Source organism: Vanellus vanellus, assembly GCF_965231255.1.
Source record: "Vanellus vanellus genome assembly, contig: HAP1_SCAFFOLD_1131, whole genome shotgun sequence".
In the NCBI taxonomy this organism is placed as follows: Eukaryota; Metazoa; Chordata; class Aves; order Charadriiformes; family Charadriidae; genus Vanellus; species Vanellus vanellus.
Genome location: NW_028127906.1, coordinates 25,805 through 45,929, shown reverse-complemented (window position 1 = coordinate 45,929; position 20,125 = coordinate 25,805). Strand labels below are relative to the sequence as shown.

Below are 20,125 nucleotides of genomic sequence, written 5' to 3'. Positions count from 1 at the left end.
GTGCTCACAGAGGACACAGGCGTCCCAACACCCAACTCTGATGTCACACCCAGCAGTCAGAGAGGACACAGGTGTTCCAACACCCAACTCTGACATCACCCAGCGCTCAGAGAGGACACAGGCATCTCAACACCCAACTCTGATGTCACCCAGCAGTTACAGAGAGGACCCAGGCATCCCAACACCCAACTCTGATGTCACCCAGCGCTCAGAGAGGACCCAGGCATCCCAACACCCAACTGTGACGTCACCCAGCGCTCACAGAGGACACAGGCATCCCAACACCCAACTCTGATGTCACCCAGCGCTCACAGAGGACACAGGTGAGCCAACACCTAACTATGATGTCACCCAGCATTCACAGAGAGGACACAGGAGTCCCATCACCCAACTCTGACGTCACACAGTGCTCACAGAGGACACAGGCGTCCCAACACCCAACTCTGATGTCACACCCAGCAGTCAGAGAGGACACAGGTGTTCCAACACCCAACTCTGACGTCACCCAGCGCTCACAAAGGACACAGGCGTCTCAACACCCAACTCTGATGTCACACAGCGCTCAGAGAGGACACAGGTGAGCCAACACCTAACTATGATGTCACCCAGCATTCACAGAGAGGACACAGGCGTCCCATCACCCAACTCTGACATCACACAGCACACACAGAGGACACAGGCGTCCCAACACCCAACTCTGACATCACACAGCACACACAGAGGACACAGGCGTCTCAACACCCAACTCTGATGTCACCCAGCGCTCAGAGAGGACACAGGCGTCTCAACACCCAACTCTGATGTCACCCAGCGCTCAGAGAGGACACAGGCGTCTCAACACCCAACTCTGATGTCACCCAGCGCTCAGAGAGGACACAGGCGTCTCAACACCCAACTCTGATGTCACCCAGCGCTCAGAGAGGACACAGGTGAGCCAACACCTAACTATGATGTCACCCAGCATTCACAGAGAGGACACAGGCGTCCCATCACCCAACTCTGATGTCACACAGTGCTCACAGAGGACACAGGCGTCCCAACACCCAACTCTGATGTCACCCAGCGCTCAGAGAGGACACAGGCGTCCCAAAACCCAACTCTGACGTCACCCAGCACTCACAAAGGACAGAGGTGTCCCAACACCCAACTCTGACGTCACCCAGCAGTCACAGAGAGGACACAGGCGTCCCAAAACCCAACTCTGACGTCACCCAGCGCTCAAAGAGGACCCAGATGTCCCAACACCCAACTCTGACATCACCCAGTGCTCACAGAGGACACAGGCGTCCGAACACCCAGCTCTGATGTCACCCATTGCTCAGAGCCCCCAGGGGTATGCGCACCCAACTATGACGTCATCCATTGCTCAGAGAGGACCCAGGCTTCCCAACACCCAACTCTGATGTCACACCACCACAAGACCAAGGCAGGACTCAGGCATCCAGGCACCTGTCGTGCCCAGACCCTCATGCAAGCCCGACCCTCGTGCAAGGTCCTTGTGCGAGTGCCGCACTCACACGGACACAGCCCTCGCGCAAACCCCTCTTGCTATCTCAGCCGCGGCGCCAGCACAGCCCTCGTGTGTGCAAGGGAGCAGAACCCCGGCAGAAAAGCCACCCTTGTGCAAGCCCCCCGTGCGAAGGCCTCATGCGAGCCCCACCCTGTCCGAAGGCCTCGTGCGAGCCCCCCCCGTCCGAAGGCCTCGTGCGAGCCCCCGCCCCGTGCGCTCACCTTGAAGCGGCGTGCGAGGAACTTGTTCTTCATCTCGAGGAAGTTGCCCTTGGAGGCTTCGCCCTTGAAGGGTTCGTTGATGACCCCGAAGGCGCCGTCGTTCTGGATGTCCGTCCAGCGCGCGTAGCCGTGGCTGCGCGCTAAGGACTGTCACCGTGTCACCGCATCACCGTGTCACCCCATCCCCAACATCCCACACACACCCCCCCCGTATCCAGCGCACGGAGCCACGGCTGCGTGCTAAAGGCTGCCGCCTCATCACCACCACCGTGCCACTGTCCCCATGTCACCATCACCATGTTACCGTGTCACCATCACCACGTCACCGCATCACCTTGTCCCCAGCATCCCCCAGGTCATCCCCCAGCCAGCGCACGGACGCGTGGATGCACGTTAAGGACTGTCACCGCAGCACTGTCACCACCACATCACCGTCACTGAGTCACCACATTGCTGTCACCATGTCACTGTTCCCTACGGCCCCCCAGGTCACCCCCCAGCCAGCTTACGGAGCTCTGGCTACACGATAAGGACTGTTACCGTATCACCGTCACCACGTCACCGTATCACCGTCACCATGTCACCTTGTCCTCAACATTCCCCTCGTCCTCCCCCAGGTCATCACCCAGCCAGCACACGGAGGCGTGGATGCACATTAAGGACTGTCACCACAGCACCGTCACCACAGCACCATCACCACAACGTCACCGTCACCACGTCACCACTGCATCACCAGCACTGCGTCACCCTGTCCCCAGTGCCCCTCTCAGCCCCCCCAGGTCATCCCCTGGCCAGCTGAGGGAGTTCTGGCTGCATGATAAGGACTGTCACCATGTCACTGTCACCACATCACCGTCACCATCACTGTGTCACCACGTCACTGTCACCATGTCACCCTGTCCCCCAATGTCCCTTCTCAACCCCCCCATGTCATCCCCCATCCAGTGCGCAGAGCCACGCCTGTGTGCTAAGGACTGTCACCACCGTCATTGTGTCACCACCACAGTGTCACCACGTTTACTGCATCACCATGCCACTATCACCATGTCACCTGGTCCCCAACGTCTCCCTGTTGTCCCCTCTGCTCATCCCCCCTCCAGCACACAGAGCTGTGGCTGCACACTAAGGACTGTCATCACGTCACCATGTCACCAACACCACTGTGTCACCATCACTGCGTCACTCTGTCCCCAATGTCCCTCTCATCACCCCAATGCTAAAAAGACCATCACCACGTCACTACCACTGTGTCACTGTCACCACATCACCCTCATGGCATCACCCTGTCCCCAGTGTCCCCCTTGTCCCCTCCCAGGTCACCCCTGTTCAGTGTGTGGAGCCGTGGCTGTGCGCTAAGGACTGTCACCATGTCACTGTGTCACCGTCACCGGATCACCAAAGTCACCCTCACCCCCCTGTGCAGGTCACCCCCACCAGCACACGGCATCGCGGCTGCTCGCTAAGAACTGCCACCACGTCACTGTGTCCCCAACACCACCTCCTCCGTCACCTCCCCCCGAGGACTGTCACCGCTGTCCCCAACATCACCAACCGCCCCCCACCTCACCTACCCCTGGGTCACCTCCACCTTGGTGTCACCCTCCTTTGGTGCTACCGCTGCCACCAGCCCTGGGGAGGCCGACAGCAGCCAGGGAGGGGACTGGGACACCCAGGAGTGACCGGGGGACACCCTGACGTGCCGGGGGAGGGGTGACAACACCCAGGCGTGGCGGAAGGATACAGGACGATGCCGGCCAGCAGCCAGTAGTCGTGGCGCCGGTGCCAGATCTCATTGAGCTTCCCCGAGGAGATGGCGGCGCGTTCCTCGTTCTGCCACAGCGTGTGCAGCTCTGCGGAGGGGGGACGGAGGCGGGGGGACAGAGGCGGGGGGACATCAGGTAAGTGGAAACCCCGGCGTGTGTGTGTCCCACCCCCCCATCCCTTCCCTGTCACTCACTCACCCGTGAAACCGCCGTCGGCGATGTTGAACATGAAGCGCGGCTTCTCGGCCTTGTCGTCTCGCCGGCCATTGGTGCGCGCCTCCAGCTTGGGCTCCTTCTCAGCCTTCACCTCCTCTGCGCAGGGGCGTGGGGTGGACACATGGGGGTCAGCGCCATGTTAGAACCCCCCTCCGGCCCCCCCAAACCACCCCCAGCCTTCCCAGTATGCAGAAAAACATTCACCGCCATCAGCCATCAGTAGGCTTCAGAGTGAACGCGACAAGATTAAGAGCAGAAACGCTGCAGGTACACCCCTTGGTTAAGCCCCGCCCCCTCTGGCTTGGCCACAACCATAGGTGGGCTAGGCTCCACCCCTGCACACAAGCCCCACCCCCTGCAGTGAAGCCACACCCCCTCCTGCAGTCAAGCCCCGCCCCCAAGTACCTCTTTTGGGGTCAGGCTCCCCCGGCCGCTCCTTGGGCTCCTCCTCGGGGGGGGGTTTCTCGTCACCCTTCTCTCCCCCAGGACCCTTCTCGGCCTCAGCGCCTGGGGGGGGGGGACAGGGCTGCTCGGACACCTGCGTCCCCCGGGGGATTTGGGGGGGCACCCAAACACCGGGGTCCCTGGGGGAATTTGGGGGGGGCACCTGCACCCCAGGGTTCCCCAGGGGATTTGGGGGGGTGTCACATGAACCCCAGGGTCCCCTGGGGGATTTGGGGGGCATCCAAACGCCTGGGTCCCCAGGGGGATTTGGGGGGGGCACCTGCACCCCAGGGTTCCCCAGGGGATTTGGGGGGGTGTCACATGAACCCCAGGGTCCCCTGGGGGATGTGGGGGCCACCCAAACGCCTGGGTCCCCAGGAGGATTGGGGGGGGGGTGTCACGTGAATCCTGGGGTTCCCCCGGGGGATTTGGGGGGCACCCAAACACCGGGGTCCCCTGGGGGATTTGGGGGGGTCCCCCGGGGGATTTGGGGGGGTCACGTGAACCCCGGGGTCCCCCGCACTCACCTGCTCGCTCCTCGCGGGCCGGGGGCCCTTCGGCCTCAGGGTCCCTTTGGCTGTGTCCCTCCTCCTCCTCCCCTTTCCTGGGCCCTTCGGCCTCACTGCCATCACCCGGGGACGGTGGCACCTCGGGGACAGGAGGCTGCGGGGACAGACGGGGGGGGGTGGGTGGGGGGTGGTGGTGTCACCCCAGACACCCCCTGTCATGACATCACCCCCCCCATGCCCCTGGGGTGACCAGAGGGGGACATGGGGACAACGGTGGGGAGGGGACAGGGATGGGAAGAGAGGGGACAAGGACAGAGGGGAAAGGGAGGACAGGATTAGGGAGAGGGATGGTGACAGGGAGCACAGGACTGGGGACAGGGACAGGATGGGGGACAGGGTCAGAGCAGGGAAAGAGGACAGAGAGGGGACAGGGACAAGGACAGCGTTGGGGACAAGAACAAGGATGGGGAGAACAGGGCTGGGGGACCTGAGTGGGGACGACAAGGAGAATGTGACCAGGGACAGGGAGGACACTACTGGGGACAAGAAGGACACGATTTGGGACTGAGTTGAGGACACGGAAGATACGACTGAGAACAGGGACAACGAGGACACAACTGGGAACAGGGATGGGGACAGCAAGGACATGACTGGGGACAGGGAGGACACAACGGAGGACAGCCCAGTCACCCACCTCCGTCTCCATCTTCTCGGGGCCTTTGGGCTCCTTCTCGTCCCTGGTGTCACCGTCGTCCCTGTCCGGGGGTGGCCCTGGTCCGTCCCCGCGCTCGCTGGGCGCCGGCGTGGCTGGGGACAGGGGACGTTAGGAAATGGGGACACGAGGACATGGGGTGTCCCTGGCACCCGCCCATGTCCCCGCGTCCCCCATCCTTGTGCTCCCCATCCCCTGTCCCCATCCTGTCCCCCGTGTCCCCCCCATCTTGTCCTCCTTGTTCCCCCCATCCTGTCCTTCATGTCTCCCCCATCCCCTGTCTTCCTGTCCCCATCCTGTCCCCCCGTCCCCCTCATCCCGTCCCCATCCTGTCCTCCTTGTTCCCCCCATCCTGTCCCCCATGTCCCCATCCCATGTCCCCCTATCCCCACCCTGTTCCCCATGATTCCCCCATCCTGTCCCCCATGTCCCCAACATCGTTTGTCCCCATCCTGTCCCCATGTCCCCCCATTCCATCCCCATCCTATCCCCATGTCCCTCATCCTTTGTCCCCATCCTGTCCTCCTTGTTCCCCCCATCCTGTCCCCCATGTCCCCATCCTGTCCCCCATGTCCCCAACATCATTTGTCCCCATCCTGTCCTCCATGTCGCCCCCATCCCCTGTCCCTGTCCCCATCCCCACCCCATGTCCCCATCCCCATCCTGCCCTCCTTATTCCCCCCCACCATCCCCTGTCCCCCCACGTCCCCCGTCCCCGCCGTGTCCCCGTACCGGGCGTGGGGGGCCGGGGCTGGGGGGGCCGCTCTGCTCGGGGCTGGGGGGGCAGGTCTTGGCGGGGGAGGAGGCGCGGGAGGAGCGCTTGGAGTCGGCGCTGGGCTCCGGGGCCAGCTCGGGCAGGCTCCAGCGCCCGTTGATGTGCTCGAACTCCTGCACCTGCGGGGGACCCCGGATTGGGGGGACCCAGGAGTTGGGGGGATGCACCCCCTGACTCACTCGTACAAGGACGCAGGCATCCGGGGGGGGCACAGGAGTTGGGGGGGTCCCCAGTGTCTGGGGTGGACCCAGGAGTTGGGGGAGACACAAGAGTTCAGGGGGGTACCCAAGAGTTTGGGGGGGCCCCAGGAGTTTGGGGGGACCCTAGTGTCTGGGGGGGACCCAGGAGTTGGGGGGATGCACCCCTTGACTCACTCGTACAAGGACGCAGGCATCCGGGGGGGGGCACAGGAGTTGGGGGGGTCCCAGGAGTTGGGGGGAGGACCCAGGAGTTTGGGGGGTCCCAGGAGTTTGGGGGGACCCTAGTGTCCGAGGTGGACCCAGGAGTTGGGGGAGACACAAGAGTTCAGGGGGGTACCCAAGAGTTTGGGGGGGACCCCCAGGAGTTCGGGGGGTCACAGGAGTTTGGAGGGACCCTAGTGTCTGGGGTGGACCCAGGAGTTGGGGGGGGGACACAGGTGTCCAGGTGGGACACAGTAGTTTGGGGGGACCCAGGAGTTTCGAGGGAGCACCCAGGAATTCGGGGTGGACACAGGCATCCAGGGGGGACCCAGGAGTTTGGGGGGACCCCAGTGTCTGGGGTGGACCCAGGAGTTGGGGGGGACACAAGAGTTCGGGGGGGTACCCAAGAGTTCAGGGAGGACCCAGGAGTTCGGGAGGGACCCCCAGGAGTTCGGGGGGACCCAGGAGTTGGGGGTGACACAAGAGTTCAGGGGGGTACGCAAGAGTTCGGAGGGAACAGAGGTGTTTGGGGTGGACCCAGGAGTTTGGGGGGGGGACCCCCAGGAGTTTGGGGGGACCCTAGTGTCTGGGGTGGACCCAGGAGTTGGGGGAGGGGACACCCAAGTATCCATGGGGGGACCAAAGTGTTTGGGGGGACCCAGGAGTTGGGGGGGGGGACACACAACACCCCGACGTCCCGTGGGGGTGGCGGTACCTTCTTCTTGACGAGGGACATGACGCCGATGCGGGTCAGGACCTGCTGCCGCGAGAGCCCCTCCCGGGGGACCCCGTCCGCGAAGGTCTCGGAGCCGTCGGCCCCCGGCTCGCAGAGGTGACGCATGAACAGGGACACGTAGGCCCTGGGGGACACGCTCAGGGCCACCGCCTGCCGCTGGCCCCCCCCTTGGCCCCATGGACCCCCTCCTCAGGGTCCCTTGGCCCCACGCATGCCATCCCCAAGGCCCCTGTCCCCAGGGTCCCCACGGACCCCCTCCCCAGGGTTCCTTGGCCCCACAGAGCCTGTCCCCAAGGTCCCTGTCCCCATAGACCCCCTCCCCAGCGTCCCTGTCCCCAAGGACCCCATCCCCAGGGTCCCTGTCACCAGCGTCCCCTGCTCCAAGGTCCCCATCCCCACAGATCCCCTCCCTAGGGTTCCTTGTCCCCACAGAACCTGTCCCCAAGGTCCCTTGTCCCCACAGACCCCAACCCTAAGGTCCCCGTCCCCAAGGTCACTGTCCCCACAGACCCCCTCCCCATGGTCCCTTGTCCCCATAGACCCTGTTTTCAGGGTCCCCATCCCCAAGGTCTCTGTCCCCAAGGTCCCCGTCCCCATAGACCCCATCCCCAGAGTCCCTTGTCCCCATAGTCCCTGTCCCAAGCGTCTCTTGTCTCCATAACTCCTGTCCCCAGTGTCCCCCATCCCCACTGTCCCCATCCTCTGGGGTGCCTGACCCCAGTGTCCCCATCCCCAGGGACCCTGTCCCCAGTGTCCCCAACATCCCTCATGTCCCCACGCCATCAGCCCGTCCCCTCATCACAGCGCCTGTCCCGGGCTGTGCCAGCTCTGGCCGGGTCCTGCCACCGCTCTGGCGTCCCCTAGGGCCAGACGCGGCCCCCCGAGGGGACATGGGGACCCCGGGGGTGACTCTGTGTCGGGGTGAGGGGGACATGGGCTCGTCCGGTCCCCAGGAAAACCGACAGCGGTGGCGCTCGGCTGAGTAAGGGCTCATCACGCGGCACGGGGACACGGGACAATGGGGGGACACTGGGACACGGGGTGACACAGGGGGACGTGAGATGACGGGGACACACAAGGACATGGGTGACATGGGGACATGAGGGGACACAGAGGGGCAAGGGGCAATGGGGACATGGGGGACATGGTGGGGCACAGAGGGACACAGGATAATAGGGATGCACAGGGACATGGGGACACACAAGGACACACAGGGACGGAGGGTGCAGAGGGATATGGAGGGACGAGGACATGGGGGGACACATAAGGACATAAGAACATGGAGTGACATGGGGCACACAGGACAATGGGGACATACAAGGACATGGAGGACATGGGATGATGGGGACACAGGGGGACATGTGAGGCCACATGGGGCCATGGGGACATGCAGAGAGACACAGGGATGCATATGGGGACATAAGGACACAGGGATATGGGGACACACATGGGACACACAGGGGAACGTGGGGACAGAGACAGGGACACACACAGGGGACATAAGAACATGGGGACATACACAGGCACGGGGGGACTCGCATGGGGACATGAAGATATGGGGATGTGGGGACAAACAGGGACTTGGGGACATGGGGACACGTGTGGAGAGATGGAGACACACGGGGACATATAAGGATGCAGGAACACTCATGAGCATATGGGGGGACACAATGACATGAGAACATGGGGACATATATGGGGACACGAGGGACACACACGGGGACATAAGGACACAGGGACATGGAGATGCACATGGGACGGGGGGACATGGGGGATAGGGACACACATGGGGACATGGGGGACTCACATGGGGACATAAGGACACAGAAATACGGGAACACGCATGGGGACATAAGAACATGGGGACACGGGTGACGTGGGGACATGGGTGACAACTTGAGGACATAAGGACATGGGGGACACACAGTGACACACATGGGGACAAAAATACAGGGACACACGTGGGGACACGGTGGACACATGGAGACACGAGGACAACATGAGAGGACATGGAGACACAAGGACAACGTGGGGGACATGGAGACACACGTGGGGACATGGGAGGACACACGAGGACACAGGGAGACACACGGGTATCCCTACCCCGTGTCAGTGCCACCACCTGTCCCTGGTGTCACCATCTGTCCCCAGCACCACTGCCTGTCCCTAGTGCCACCGCTTGTCACCAGCACCACTGCCTGTCCCCAACACCACTGCCTGTCCCCAGCACCACTGCCGGTACCTAGTGCCACCACCTGTCCTTGGTGTCGCTGTGTGTCCCCAGCACCTCTGTCTGTCCCTGATGCCACCACCTGTCCCCAGCACCACTGTCTGTCCCCAAAACCACTGCCTGTCACCAGCACCATCGCTTGTCCCCGACACCACTGCCTGTCCCTGGTGCCACCATCTGTCCCCAACACCGCTGCCTGTCCTTGGTGTCACCACCTGTCCCTAGTGCCTGTCCCCAGCACTCCTGCCTGTCCCTGGTGCCACCACCTGTCACCAGCACCATCGCTTGTCCCCGACACCACTGCCTGTCCCTGGTGCCACCATCTGTCCCCGACACCACTGTCTGTCCTTGGTGCCACCGCCTGTCCCCAGTGCCTGTCCCCAGTGCCTGTCCCCAGTGCCTGTCCCCAGCACTTTTGCCTGTCCCTAGCCCCACCGCCTGTCCCCAGTACTTCTGCCTGTCCCTGGCGCCACCGCCTGTCCCCAGCACTCCTGCCTGTCCCTGGCGCCACCGCCTGTCCCCAGCACCATTGCTTGTCCCCAACACCACTGCCTGTCCCTGGTGCCACCATCTCATTCCAACACCACTGCCTGTCCCTGGTGCCACCGCCTGTCCCCAGGGCCACCGCCTGTCCCCGCTGTCACCTACTTGAACTCCTTCTCGGTCTTGCCGCGCAGGTCGCGGACGAGCCACTGGGAGGTGAAGGCGTCCTGGGGGGGCATCCCCCACCGCATCACCGCGTTCAGGAAGGCCTTGCGCTGCCGCGTGTTGAAGCCCAGCACCTGGGGGGGGGGCACACGGGTGGCTGGGGGGGCGCACGGGTGCCAGGGGGGCTCACGGGTGGGTGGGGGGACTCAGGTGTCCAGGGGGGACAGGGGTGAGGGGGGGGGACACAGGGGGACGAGGGGGACACGGGTGTGCAGGGGTACTCCAGCATGGGAGGGGGGACACGATGGGGGGGGACACATGGGTGTCCGGGGGGGTCACAGTGGGTGGGGGGACACGGGTGTCCAGGGGAGATGGAGTGAGGGGGGGCACAGGGTGACAGGGACGGGACATGGGTGTGCAGGGGTACCCCGGCATGGGAGGGGGGACACAAAGGGGTCACACATGGGTGTCCAGGGGGGACATGGGTGGGTGGGGGGGGACAGGTTGGGGGCTGGAGCGGGACATGGGTGTGCAGGGGTACCCCCAGCACCAGGGGGGGGCACAGGTGGCTGTGGGGGCACACGGGCGGTTGGGGGGGGATCGTGGGTGGGTGTGGGGGGACAGGGGGGACATGGGTGCGCAGGGGTACCCCGGCATGGGAGGGGGGACGACAACACGACACATGGGTGTCCAGGGGGGGTCACAGGTGGGTGAGGGGACAAGGGTGTCCAGAGGGGACAGGTTGGGGGATCGGGGGGGGGACATGGGTGTGCAGGGGTACCCCCAGCAGCTGGGGGGGGGGGACAGGGGTGGCGGGGGGACACTCGGGGGAGACACGCATGGGTCAGGGGGACCCAGGCACCCAGAGGGACACGAGTGGGTGGGGGGACACGAGTGGGTGGGAGGACCCGGGGGGGTGGGGGGGGTGGGTGTGTGTCAGAGGTGGGGGGGGGGGACCCCAGCACTCCCCCCCAGCGGACCCCGATGTCCGGGGCTGTGTGTGTGTGTGTGTCCCCCCCGCGGGGTCCCCACCTCGATGTTGCCGCCCACCCGGGCCAGCAGTGGGGGCAGCGGTTTGTCCTTCTCGTTCCGCAGCTGCCGCTTGGACTGACGCCGGCCTGGGGGGGGGGGGGGCAAAAGGAAGGGGGGGGGGGGAGTCAGCACCCACCTCTGGCACCCCAACACCACCCCACCCCCTCTTGGGGCACCCTGACACCCCCCCCAGCATTTTGACCCCCACCCTCCCCACCCCCGGGCACTGCAACCCCACCTTGGGGCACCCTGGGCCCCCCCAACAGCATCCTGACCCCCCCTCGGGGCACCCTGACCCCCCCTTGGGGCACCCTGACCCACCTCAGAGCACCCTGACCCCCCTCCAAGACACCCCAACCTCCCCCCCAGCACCCTGTCCCCCCTTCAAGGGACCCAGGCCTCCCGTGCCACCCAGGACCACCCCCAGTTCCCCCAGTGCCACCTCAGAGCCCTCCCCCCAAACAGGGGGGACACAGAGGTGACGTGGTGGGGCAGAAAGAGGACATGGGGGGGAGGGGGGGACACGAGGTGGGGGACATGGGGGAACATGGAGGGGACAAAAAAGGGACATGGGGGACACAGAGGGGACACAAAGAGAGGACGTGGAGGGACACAAGATACTATGGGGGGGGAAGGACATGGGGGGACAAGAGGGGACACACAGGAGACACAGGAGGACATGGAGAGGACACGGAGGGGACACAGGAGGACACGGAGAGGACACGGAGGGGACACAAAAGAGACATGAGGGGACATGGGTGAGACAGAGGAGAGGTGGGGGGGGCATGGGGGGACACGAAGGGGACACAGAAGACATCGGGGGGACAGAGGAGTGACAGAGAGACACAGAAGAAGGACACGGGGGGACATGGGGGGACAGAGAGGATTTGGGGGGACACAGGGGGGACAGAGGGGACTTGGAGGCACACTGACACACAGAGGGGACATGGGGGGACAGAGGGGACTTGGGGGGACATGGGGGGGGACAGAGGGGACTCAGGGGCATACGGACACAGAGGGGACATGGGGGGACAGAGGGGACTCGGGGGGACACAGGGGGGACAGAGGGGACTTGGAGGCACACTGACACACAGAGGGGACATGGGGGGACAGAGGGGACTTGGGGGGACATGGGGGGGGACAGAGGGGACTCAGGGGCATACAGACACACAGGGGGGACATGGGGGGACAGAGGGGACTCGGGGGGACACACAGACACAGGAGGGACATGGGGGGACAGAGGGGACTCGGGGGGACACGGACACACAGGAGGGATGTGGGGGGGACACCCGGAGGGGACAGAGGGGACTGTGGGACACCCGGAGGGACAGGGGGGCCGCGGGGGCCACTCACCCTCCGGCCGCTCATCGAAGTCCTCATCCTCCTCCTCGGAGCCCACCGAGTACTCCGACTGGTTGTCTGGGGGGGGGCAGTGTCAGCCCGATGACAGTGACAGTGACACCCCGACCCTCAGCCCCTGCACCCCCAAACACCCCCCCTGCCCCCTCCAACACCCCCCGTACCCCCAAATACCCCCAGGTGCTCCCCAAACACCCCCTGCACCTCAAGGTACCCCCAAATAGCCCCTGTACCCCTAAATATCCTTCTGCCCCCCCCCCCCCCAAACACCCCTTGTACACCCAAACAACCCCCACACCCGCAAATACCCCCAGGCACTCCCCAAATACCCCCTGCACCCCCAAACAACCCCCAGTACCCCCAAATCCCCCCACGTACTTCCCAAATACCCCCTGCACCCCCAAACAACCCCCAGTACCCCCAAATCCCCCCACGTACTTCCCAAATACCCCCTGCACCCCCAAACAACCCCCAGTACCCCCAAAATCCCCCCACGTACTTCCCAAATACCCCCAGTACCCCCAAATACCCCCAGGTACTCCCCAAATACCCTCAGTACCCCCAAACAACCCCCACACCTCCAAATACCTCCAGATACTCCCCAGACACCCCCAGGTACTCCCCAAATACCCCCTGCACCCCCAAACAACCCCTGTACCCCCAAATACCCCCAGGTACTCCCCAAACAACTCCCAGTACCCCCAAACAACACCCACGCCCCCAAATACCCCCAGATACCCCCCCAAATACCCTCAGGTACTCCCCAAACAACCCCCGTACCCCCAAATACCCCCCAAACACCCCCAGGTACTCCCCAAACACCCGCTACACCTCAAGGTACCCCCAAATCCCCCCTTGTACCCCCAAATCCACACCATACCCCAAATCCTGCCCCCCCCCCGATGTGGGACAGGCTAGCCCAGAGCCCTCCCAGTGCCTCCCAGTCTGTCCCAGTGCCCTCCCAGTAACCCCCGTACTCCTGAGGAAGATCCCAGTAACCTCCCAGTGCTCCCAGTTGTCCTGTACCCCACCTTAGTCCTCCTGAGCGTGAGTGCCCAGGGCATCGGGACTCCCCTCAGCGCCTCCCAGTCTGTCCCAGTATCCTCCCAGTGCCTCCCATTCTCCCAACAACGCACCCAGTGCCTCCCAGTTCCCCTGTACCCACCTTTGTCCTCCTGGGTGCGGGTGCCCACTACATTACAATTCTCCCCAGTATCTCCCAGTATCCTCCCAGTGCCCTCCCAGTAACTCCCAGTGCCTCCTAAGGAACATTCCTGTAGTTTCCAGTGCTCCCAGTTGCACTGCACCCACCTTGGTCCTCCTGGGTGCGGGTACCCAGTGCATCGGGACTCCCCCCAGTGCCTCCCAGTCTGTCCCAGTACCTGACCAGTCTGCTCCAGAGTCCTCATGATGTGTCCCAGTACCTTACCAGTGCCTCCCAGTCTGTCCCAGTGTCCTCCCAAACCCTCCCAGTACCTGACCAGTCTGCTCCAGCATCCTCCCAATGCATCCCAGTACCTTACCAGTGCCTCCCAGTGTCCCCAGCTGCCCTGTACCCACCCCAGTTCTCCTAGGCAAGGGCACCCAGTGCATCAGAACCCCTCCCAGTAACTCCCAGTGTGTTCCAGCATCGTCCCAGGTCCTCCCAGTGCCCACTTTAGTCCTCCTGGACAGCATCGTTGCAGTTGACCTGCCTGTGCACTCGCTTGCCCTTGCCCCTGTTGCGCATCATGTCTTCCCAGTACCTTCCCAGTGCCTCCCAGTACCTTCCCAGTGCCTCCCAGTGCCCACCTTGGTCCTCCTGGGCGGCATCGTTGTAGTTGACCTGTTTGCGCACCCGCTTGCCCTTGCCCAGGTTGCGCGCCAGGTCCTCCTGCTGCTGCTCGTAGTGGTGTCGCAGCAGCTTCTCCCAGTAGTCGGGGTCGACGTTCTCCTCCTGCTTGATGATCTCCCGCTCGATCTCCTCGATCTGCCGGCACACGCACCGTCAGGACCACCCGGGGCACCCGCAGGAACCTGGTCGGCCTGAGGTTGCCACCACCAGGACGCTCCAGCGTCCCCAGCTCCATTGTTTCCACTGTCCCCAGGCTCCATCAGCTCCACCTACATAGACCCCATCCCCATCGTCCCCACCACCATCATCTCCACTGTCCCCATCTCCATCACCTCCACCTCTATCATCCCCATCACCTCCATCATCCCCATCCTCATTGTCTCCCATCATCACCATTTCCACCTCCATCGTAATCACCTCCATCGTAATCACCTCCATTGTCCCCATCATCTGCATCTCCATTGTCCCCATCATCTACATCTCCATTGTCCCCAGCATCACCCCATCTCCATCACCTCCACCTCCACCATCCCCATCACCTCCATCATCCCTACCATCCCCATCATCTCAATCGTCCCGACCTCCTTCACATCCTATCTCGTGTCCCCTTGTCCCCGTTCCCCGGGCACACCTTGTCCTCCTCACGCACGACGTACTGGGCCACCTTGAAGGAGCTGAGATACTCATTCATGTTCTGCACGTCGGCGTCATCGGTGGCATCCTGGTTGCGGTCAAGCAGCCGAGCGATGGCCTCGTTGTCGTAGTGGATGACGCTACTGTCCTCCTCCTTGTTCTCCCCTGCGCCGGCGACACGCTGCTGACACGGCCTGACTTGGTCCAGCAGGGCCTGGCACGGCTCAACTTGGCCTTGGCATGCTCCAACATGGCCCAACATGGCCTGACATGACCTAGTACAGCCCAGCATGGCGCAGTACAGCCCAACGTGGTCCAACATGGCCTCATACGGCCCAACGTGGCCTCACACGGCTCAACATTGTCCAACGTGGCCTCACACAGTTCAATATGGTCCAACATGGCCCAGCATGACCTAGTGTGGCCCAGCATGACCTAGTATGGCCCAGCATGGTCCAATGTGGCCTCACAGGGCCCAACACGGCCTGACATGACCTAGTATGGCCCAGCACAGCCCAACACAGTCCAACACGGCCTCACACAGCCCAACATGGTCCAGCATGGCCCAACATGGTCCAACGCGACCTAGTACAGACCAGCATGGCCCAGCACAGCCCAACATGGCCTAGTATGGGCCAGCACAGCCCAATACAGCCCAACATGGTCCAATGTGGCCCAGTATGGTCCAACACGGCCTCACATAGCCCAACATGGCTCAACTTGGTCCAGCATGGCCTGACGTGACCTAGTATGGCCCAGTATGGCCCAACATGGTCCAACACAGCCCACTACAGCCCAACGTGGCCTGACATCACTCAACACAGTCCAACATGGCCTGACGTGACCTAGTATGGCCCAGTATGGCCCAACATGGTCCAGCACAGCCCAAGACAGCTCAATACGGCCCATCATGGCCCAACACAGCCCACCATGGTCTGACATGGCCCAACACAGCCCAACATGGACCAATATAGTCCAATATGGTGGTCCAATATGGTCCAACACCACCCAATGTGGCCTGACACAGGTCAACATGGTCCAATGTGCCCCAACACAGCCTGACATGCCCCAACATGGCCTGGCACCACCCAACGCAGGCTGACACGGTCCGACATAGCCTGATGTGGCCCAACATGACCCAGCGTGCCCAAAATGGCCTGACACACACTGATACAGACTGTCATGGCCTAGTAGAGCACAGCACAGCTTCACGCAGCTGGTCACTACCTCACGTGTTCACTCACAGCCCCTCACACCCCATCACAGCCTCACGTGTCCCATCAAGGCCTCACATGTCCCATCATGGCCCCACACGCCCCACCACAGCCTCATGGGCGCCATCATGTTCTTGCATGTCCCATCATGGTTTTCCACGACCTGTCACAGCCCTATCATGACCTCACATGTCCCACCATAGCCTCACACATGCCACCATGGCCTCACACATCCCATCATGACGCTGCACGTCCCATCATAGGTTTGCATAACATTTCATGGCCTCATATGTCCTGCCAAGGCCTCACACATGCCATCATGACTTCAAACATCACACCACAGCTCTGCATGACCCATCACGGCCCCATCGTGACCTTGCACATCCCATATTAGCTTTGTGTGACCCATCATGGCCCCATCATGGCCTTGCACCTCCCAGTGTGGCTTTGCAAGCCCAGTCACAGCCCACCATGGGCTCCCATGTCCCACCATGGCCTCCCACATCCCACCATATCCCACCACAGCCTCCCATATGTCATCACATCCCACCATAGCCTCCCATGGCCCACCATGGCCTCCCACAGCCCCCCCAAAGCCCGGCACACCCTGTCCCACCCGTCCCTAATCCTGTTGGGTGCTGACCCTCATTCTCGTCCTTGAAGAGCTCCTCAGTGCCAAACTTGAGGATGTCATCAAGCTCCTGCTTGGACATGGATCCTGCCTTGGAGCCCAGCCCCGGGCGCACCACCAAGTGCGTCAGCATCATCTTGCGCTTGGCCACCTGCGTGATGCGTTCTTCCACCGATGCCCGTGTGACAAACCGGTAGATCATCACCTTGTTGGCCTGGCCGATGCGGTGCGCCCGGCTGAAGGCCTGTGGGGACGGGGACATGTCAAGAGAAGGGATGGGGAGATGGGGGACACATCAGGGCAGGGCAGTGGTGATCAGGGACAGGATAGGGGGACGTCAGTAGGGACACTGTGGTGGGGGACATGCTGAGGGCAACATCAGAGCGGGGGAAAGGCCATGGGGGACATGGTGAGGAGAACATCAGAGCAGGGACACAGTGGTGGGAGTCAGTGGGGGATATCAGCAGGGACATTGTGATGGGGGACATGCTGACGGCAACATCAGAGCAAGGACACGCCAGTGGGAGATGTGGTGGGGGACATCGGCAGGGACAAGGCCACGGGGGGACACGTCAGAGCAGGGACACAGTGGCAGGGGACGCACCGGAGCAGGGATGCAGTGGTGGGTGGCTGTGGTGGCAGCGGGTGACAGTGACACACTCGGAGACACAAGGGACAGGGCGGGAGAAATGAGAGGAAGGTTGGGGGACAGGGTACCAAGATGGGGGACAGGGTGCAGGGCGGGTGATGCCAGGTGGGTGACAGGGTGCTGGGATGGGTGACACCGGGGGGAGGTGACAGACCTGGATGTCGTTGTGGGGGTTCCAGTCGGAGTCGAAGATGACGACGGTGTCGGCGGTGGCCAGGTTGATGCCGAGGCCCCCGGCCCGCGTCGACAGCAGGAAGCAGAACTGCTGCGCCCCCGGCGCTGCCCCCCCGGCGTCAGCGCGGGGGGACGGTCCCCCCCCAAACCTGGGACCCCCCCCCAATTCCCCAGTGATACCCCCCCCCCGCCCCAAACCCAGGAACCCCCAAACCCTCTGGTGCCACATCAGCACGGGGGGACACGTTCCTCCCAACCCAGACCCCCACAACCCTCCTATCTTATCCCCCCCCCCAGCACTGCCGCACCCTGAACTGCTGGGTGTCCCCACCCCAAACACCTGAGTCCCCCCCCGAATGCCTGTGTCCCCCTGGACATCGGGGTCCCCCCTGAAATCTTAAGTCCCCCTGAACACCTCGTTTACCCCTCCCCAGAGACTTGGGTCCCCCGAAACACCTGGGTGTCGTCCCCCCCAGATGCCTGTGTCCCCCTGGACAATGGGGTCCCACCCCAGACATGTGGGTCCCCCCTGAACTCTTGGGTCCTCCTAAACATCTTGCATACCCTCCTAAACGCTTGTGCCCCCCTGAACTCCTGGGTGGTCCCGTCCCCCCCCCAGATGCCTGTGTCCCCCTGGACAATGCCCCCCCCCCAGGACGCCTGTCCCACTCCCCCCCCCCCACCGCCTGGGTGCCCCTGGGCGCCGGGGTCCTACCGTTGAAGCGGTCGATGGCCTCCTGGCGCAGGGCCCCCGTGATGCCCCCGTCGATGCGCTCGTACTTGTAGCCCTCATAGTCCAGGAAGTCCTCCAGCAGGTCCAGCATCTTCGTCATCTGCGGGCACTGGTTAGACTGGGAGCACCCAGGGGTGCTGGCAGCAGCCGGCACTGGTTAGACTGGGAGCACCCAGGGAGGATGGGGGCACCTGGTACTGGTCAGACTGGGAGGACCTGGGGGTGTCTGGGATGGGGGCTGGTCAGACTAGGAGCACCCAGGGGTCAGGAGGCACCTAGCACTGGTTAAACTGGGAGCGCTCAGGGGTGCTGGTATGGGCAGTGGTTAGACTGGGAGCACCAAGAGGTGTTGGTGGCACCCAGCACCGGTCAGACTGGGAGGACCCAGGGGTTTTGGGGGCACCTGGAACTGGTCAGACTGGGAGGACCCAGTGACACTGGTGACACCCAGCACCGGTCAGACTGGGAGGACCCAGGGAGGACAGGGGAACCTAGTACTGGTCAGACTGGGAGGACCGGGGGGGAGCTGGGTTAGGCACTGGTCAGACTGGGAGCACCCAGGGGAGCTGGAGTTGGGGGCTGGGTGTCTCTGGGGGGTCCCACCTGGGAGAAGATGAACACCCGGTGGCTCTGGGGGGAGGTTGGGGGGTTCCGGGGGGGTCCCCGGGGGTCCCACCTGGGAGAAGATGAGCACCCGGTGGTTTTGCTCCTTCAGCTTCCGCAGCATCTTCTGCAGCAGCAGCAGCTTCCCCGAGGCCTTGATGAGGGCCCCCCCCTCGTAGGCGCCGCTCGGCAGCTTCGGGGACTCCTGGGGACGGGGACGTCACCTCGCTGGCCACCGCTGTCCCCTGACGTCCCCCAGCCTCCGCCCCGTGTCCCTCCACACCCCCCCCCCCCCCCTCACCCTGCGCCTCCACCCCAGGTGCCCCCGGTGTCCCACAGCCCTCTGTTGCCACCGTGTTCCTCCACCTTGTGTCCCCACGTCTTGAGTCCCTCTGTCCCCTCCGCCCCACACCCCTGTCCCATATCCTCATGTCTCTCCATCCCGTTTCCTTCTATCCCCTCCATGTCCCACCACGTCCCCACATCCCTCTATCCCTTCCACGTCCCTCCACCCCATATCCCTTTATCCCCTCCACATTCCTCCAATCCCTCTATGTCCCCACATCCCACCATGTCCCCATGTCCCTCCACGCTCCTCCAACCACTCCATGTCCCCATGTCTCCTCCATCCCACGTCCTTCTACTCCCTCTACATTCCTCCAATCCCTCCATGTCCCCACATCCCACCATGTCCCCATGTCCCTCCACCCCATGTTCCTCTATGCCCTCCATGTTCCTCCAACCCCTCCATGTCCCCACGTCCCTCCACTCCACATCCCTCTATCCCCTCCATGCTCCTCCAACCCATGTCCCCATGTCCCAACCATGTCCCTACGCCCCATGCCCCTCTATCCCCTCCATGCTCCTCCAGCCCCTCCATGCCCCCTCCACATCCCTCCACCCCATGTCCCTCTAACCCCTCCACATTCCTCCAACCCCTCCATGTCCACATCTCACTATCCATATCCACTCCACATCCCTCTATCCCCTCCATGCTCCTCCAACCCATGTCCCCATGTCCCACATCCCTTTATTCCCTCCATATTCCTCCAACCCCTCCATGCCCACATCCCACCATGCTCCCACGTCTCATGTCCC

The 20,125-nt window shown here is 63.2% G+C and overlaps 1 protein-coding gene across 1 annotated transcript in view; it reads right to left on the bottom strand.

The window, feature by feature from the left end:
- The window catches only part of LOC309684858 (chromodomain-helicase-DNA-binding protein 3-like), a 51,292-nt gene that overhangs the window by 5,466 nt on the left and 25,701 nt on the right, over window positions 1-20,125 (bottom strand). Inside the window, 17 exon segments of the mRNA XM_082500706.1 lie at window positions 1,732-1,864; window positions 3,473-3,581; window positions 3,693-3,806; window positions 4,116-4,217; window positions 4,682-4,817; window positions 5,358-5,483; window positions 6,108-6,269; window positions 7,267-7,411; window positions 10,166-10,299; window positions 11,198-11,283; window positions 12,551-12,616; window positions 14,348-14,525; window positions 15,022-15,188; window positions 16,881-17,112; window positions 17,672-17,796; window positions 18,407-18,524; window positions 19,101-19,232. Coding sequence (XP_082356832.1) covers window positions 1,732-1,864; window positions 3,473-3,581; window positions 3,693-3,806; window positions 4,116-4,217; window positions 4,682-4,817; window positions 5,358-5,483; window positions 6,108-6,269; window positions 7,267-7,411; window positions 10,166-10,299; window positions 11,198-11,283; window positions 12,551-12,616; window positions 14,348-14,525; window positions 15,022-15,188; window positions 16,881-17,112; window positions 17,672-17,796; window positions 18,407-18,524; window positions 19,101-19,232 — 2,265 coding nt within the window.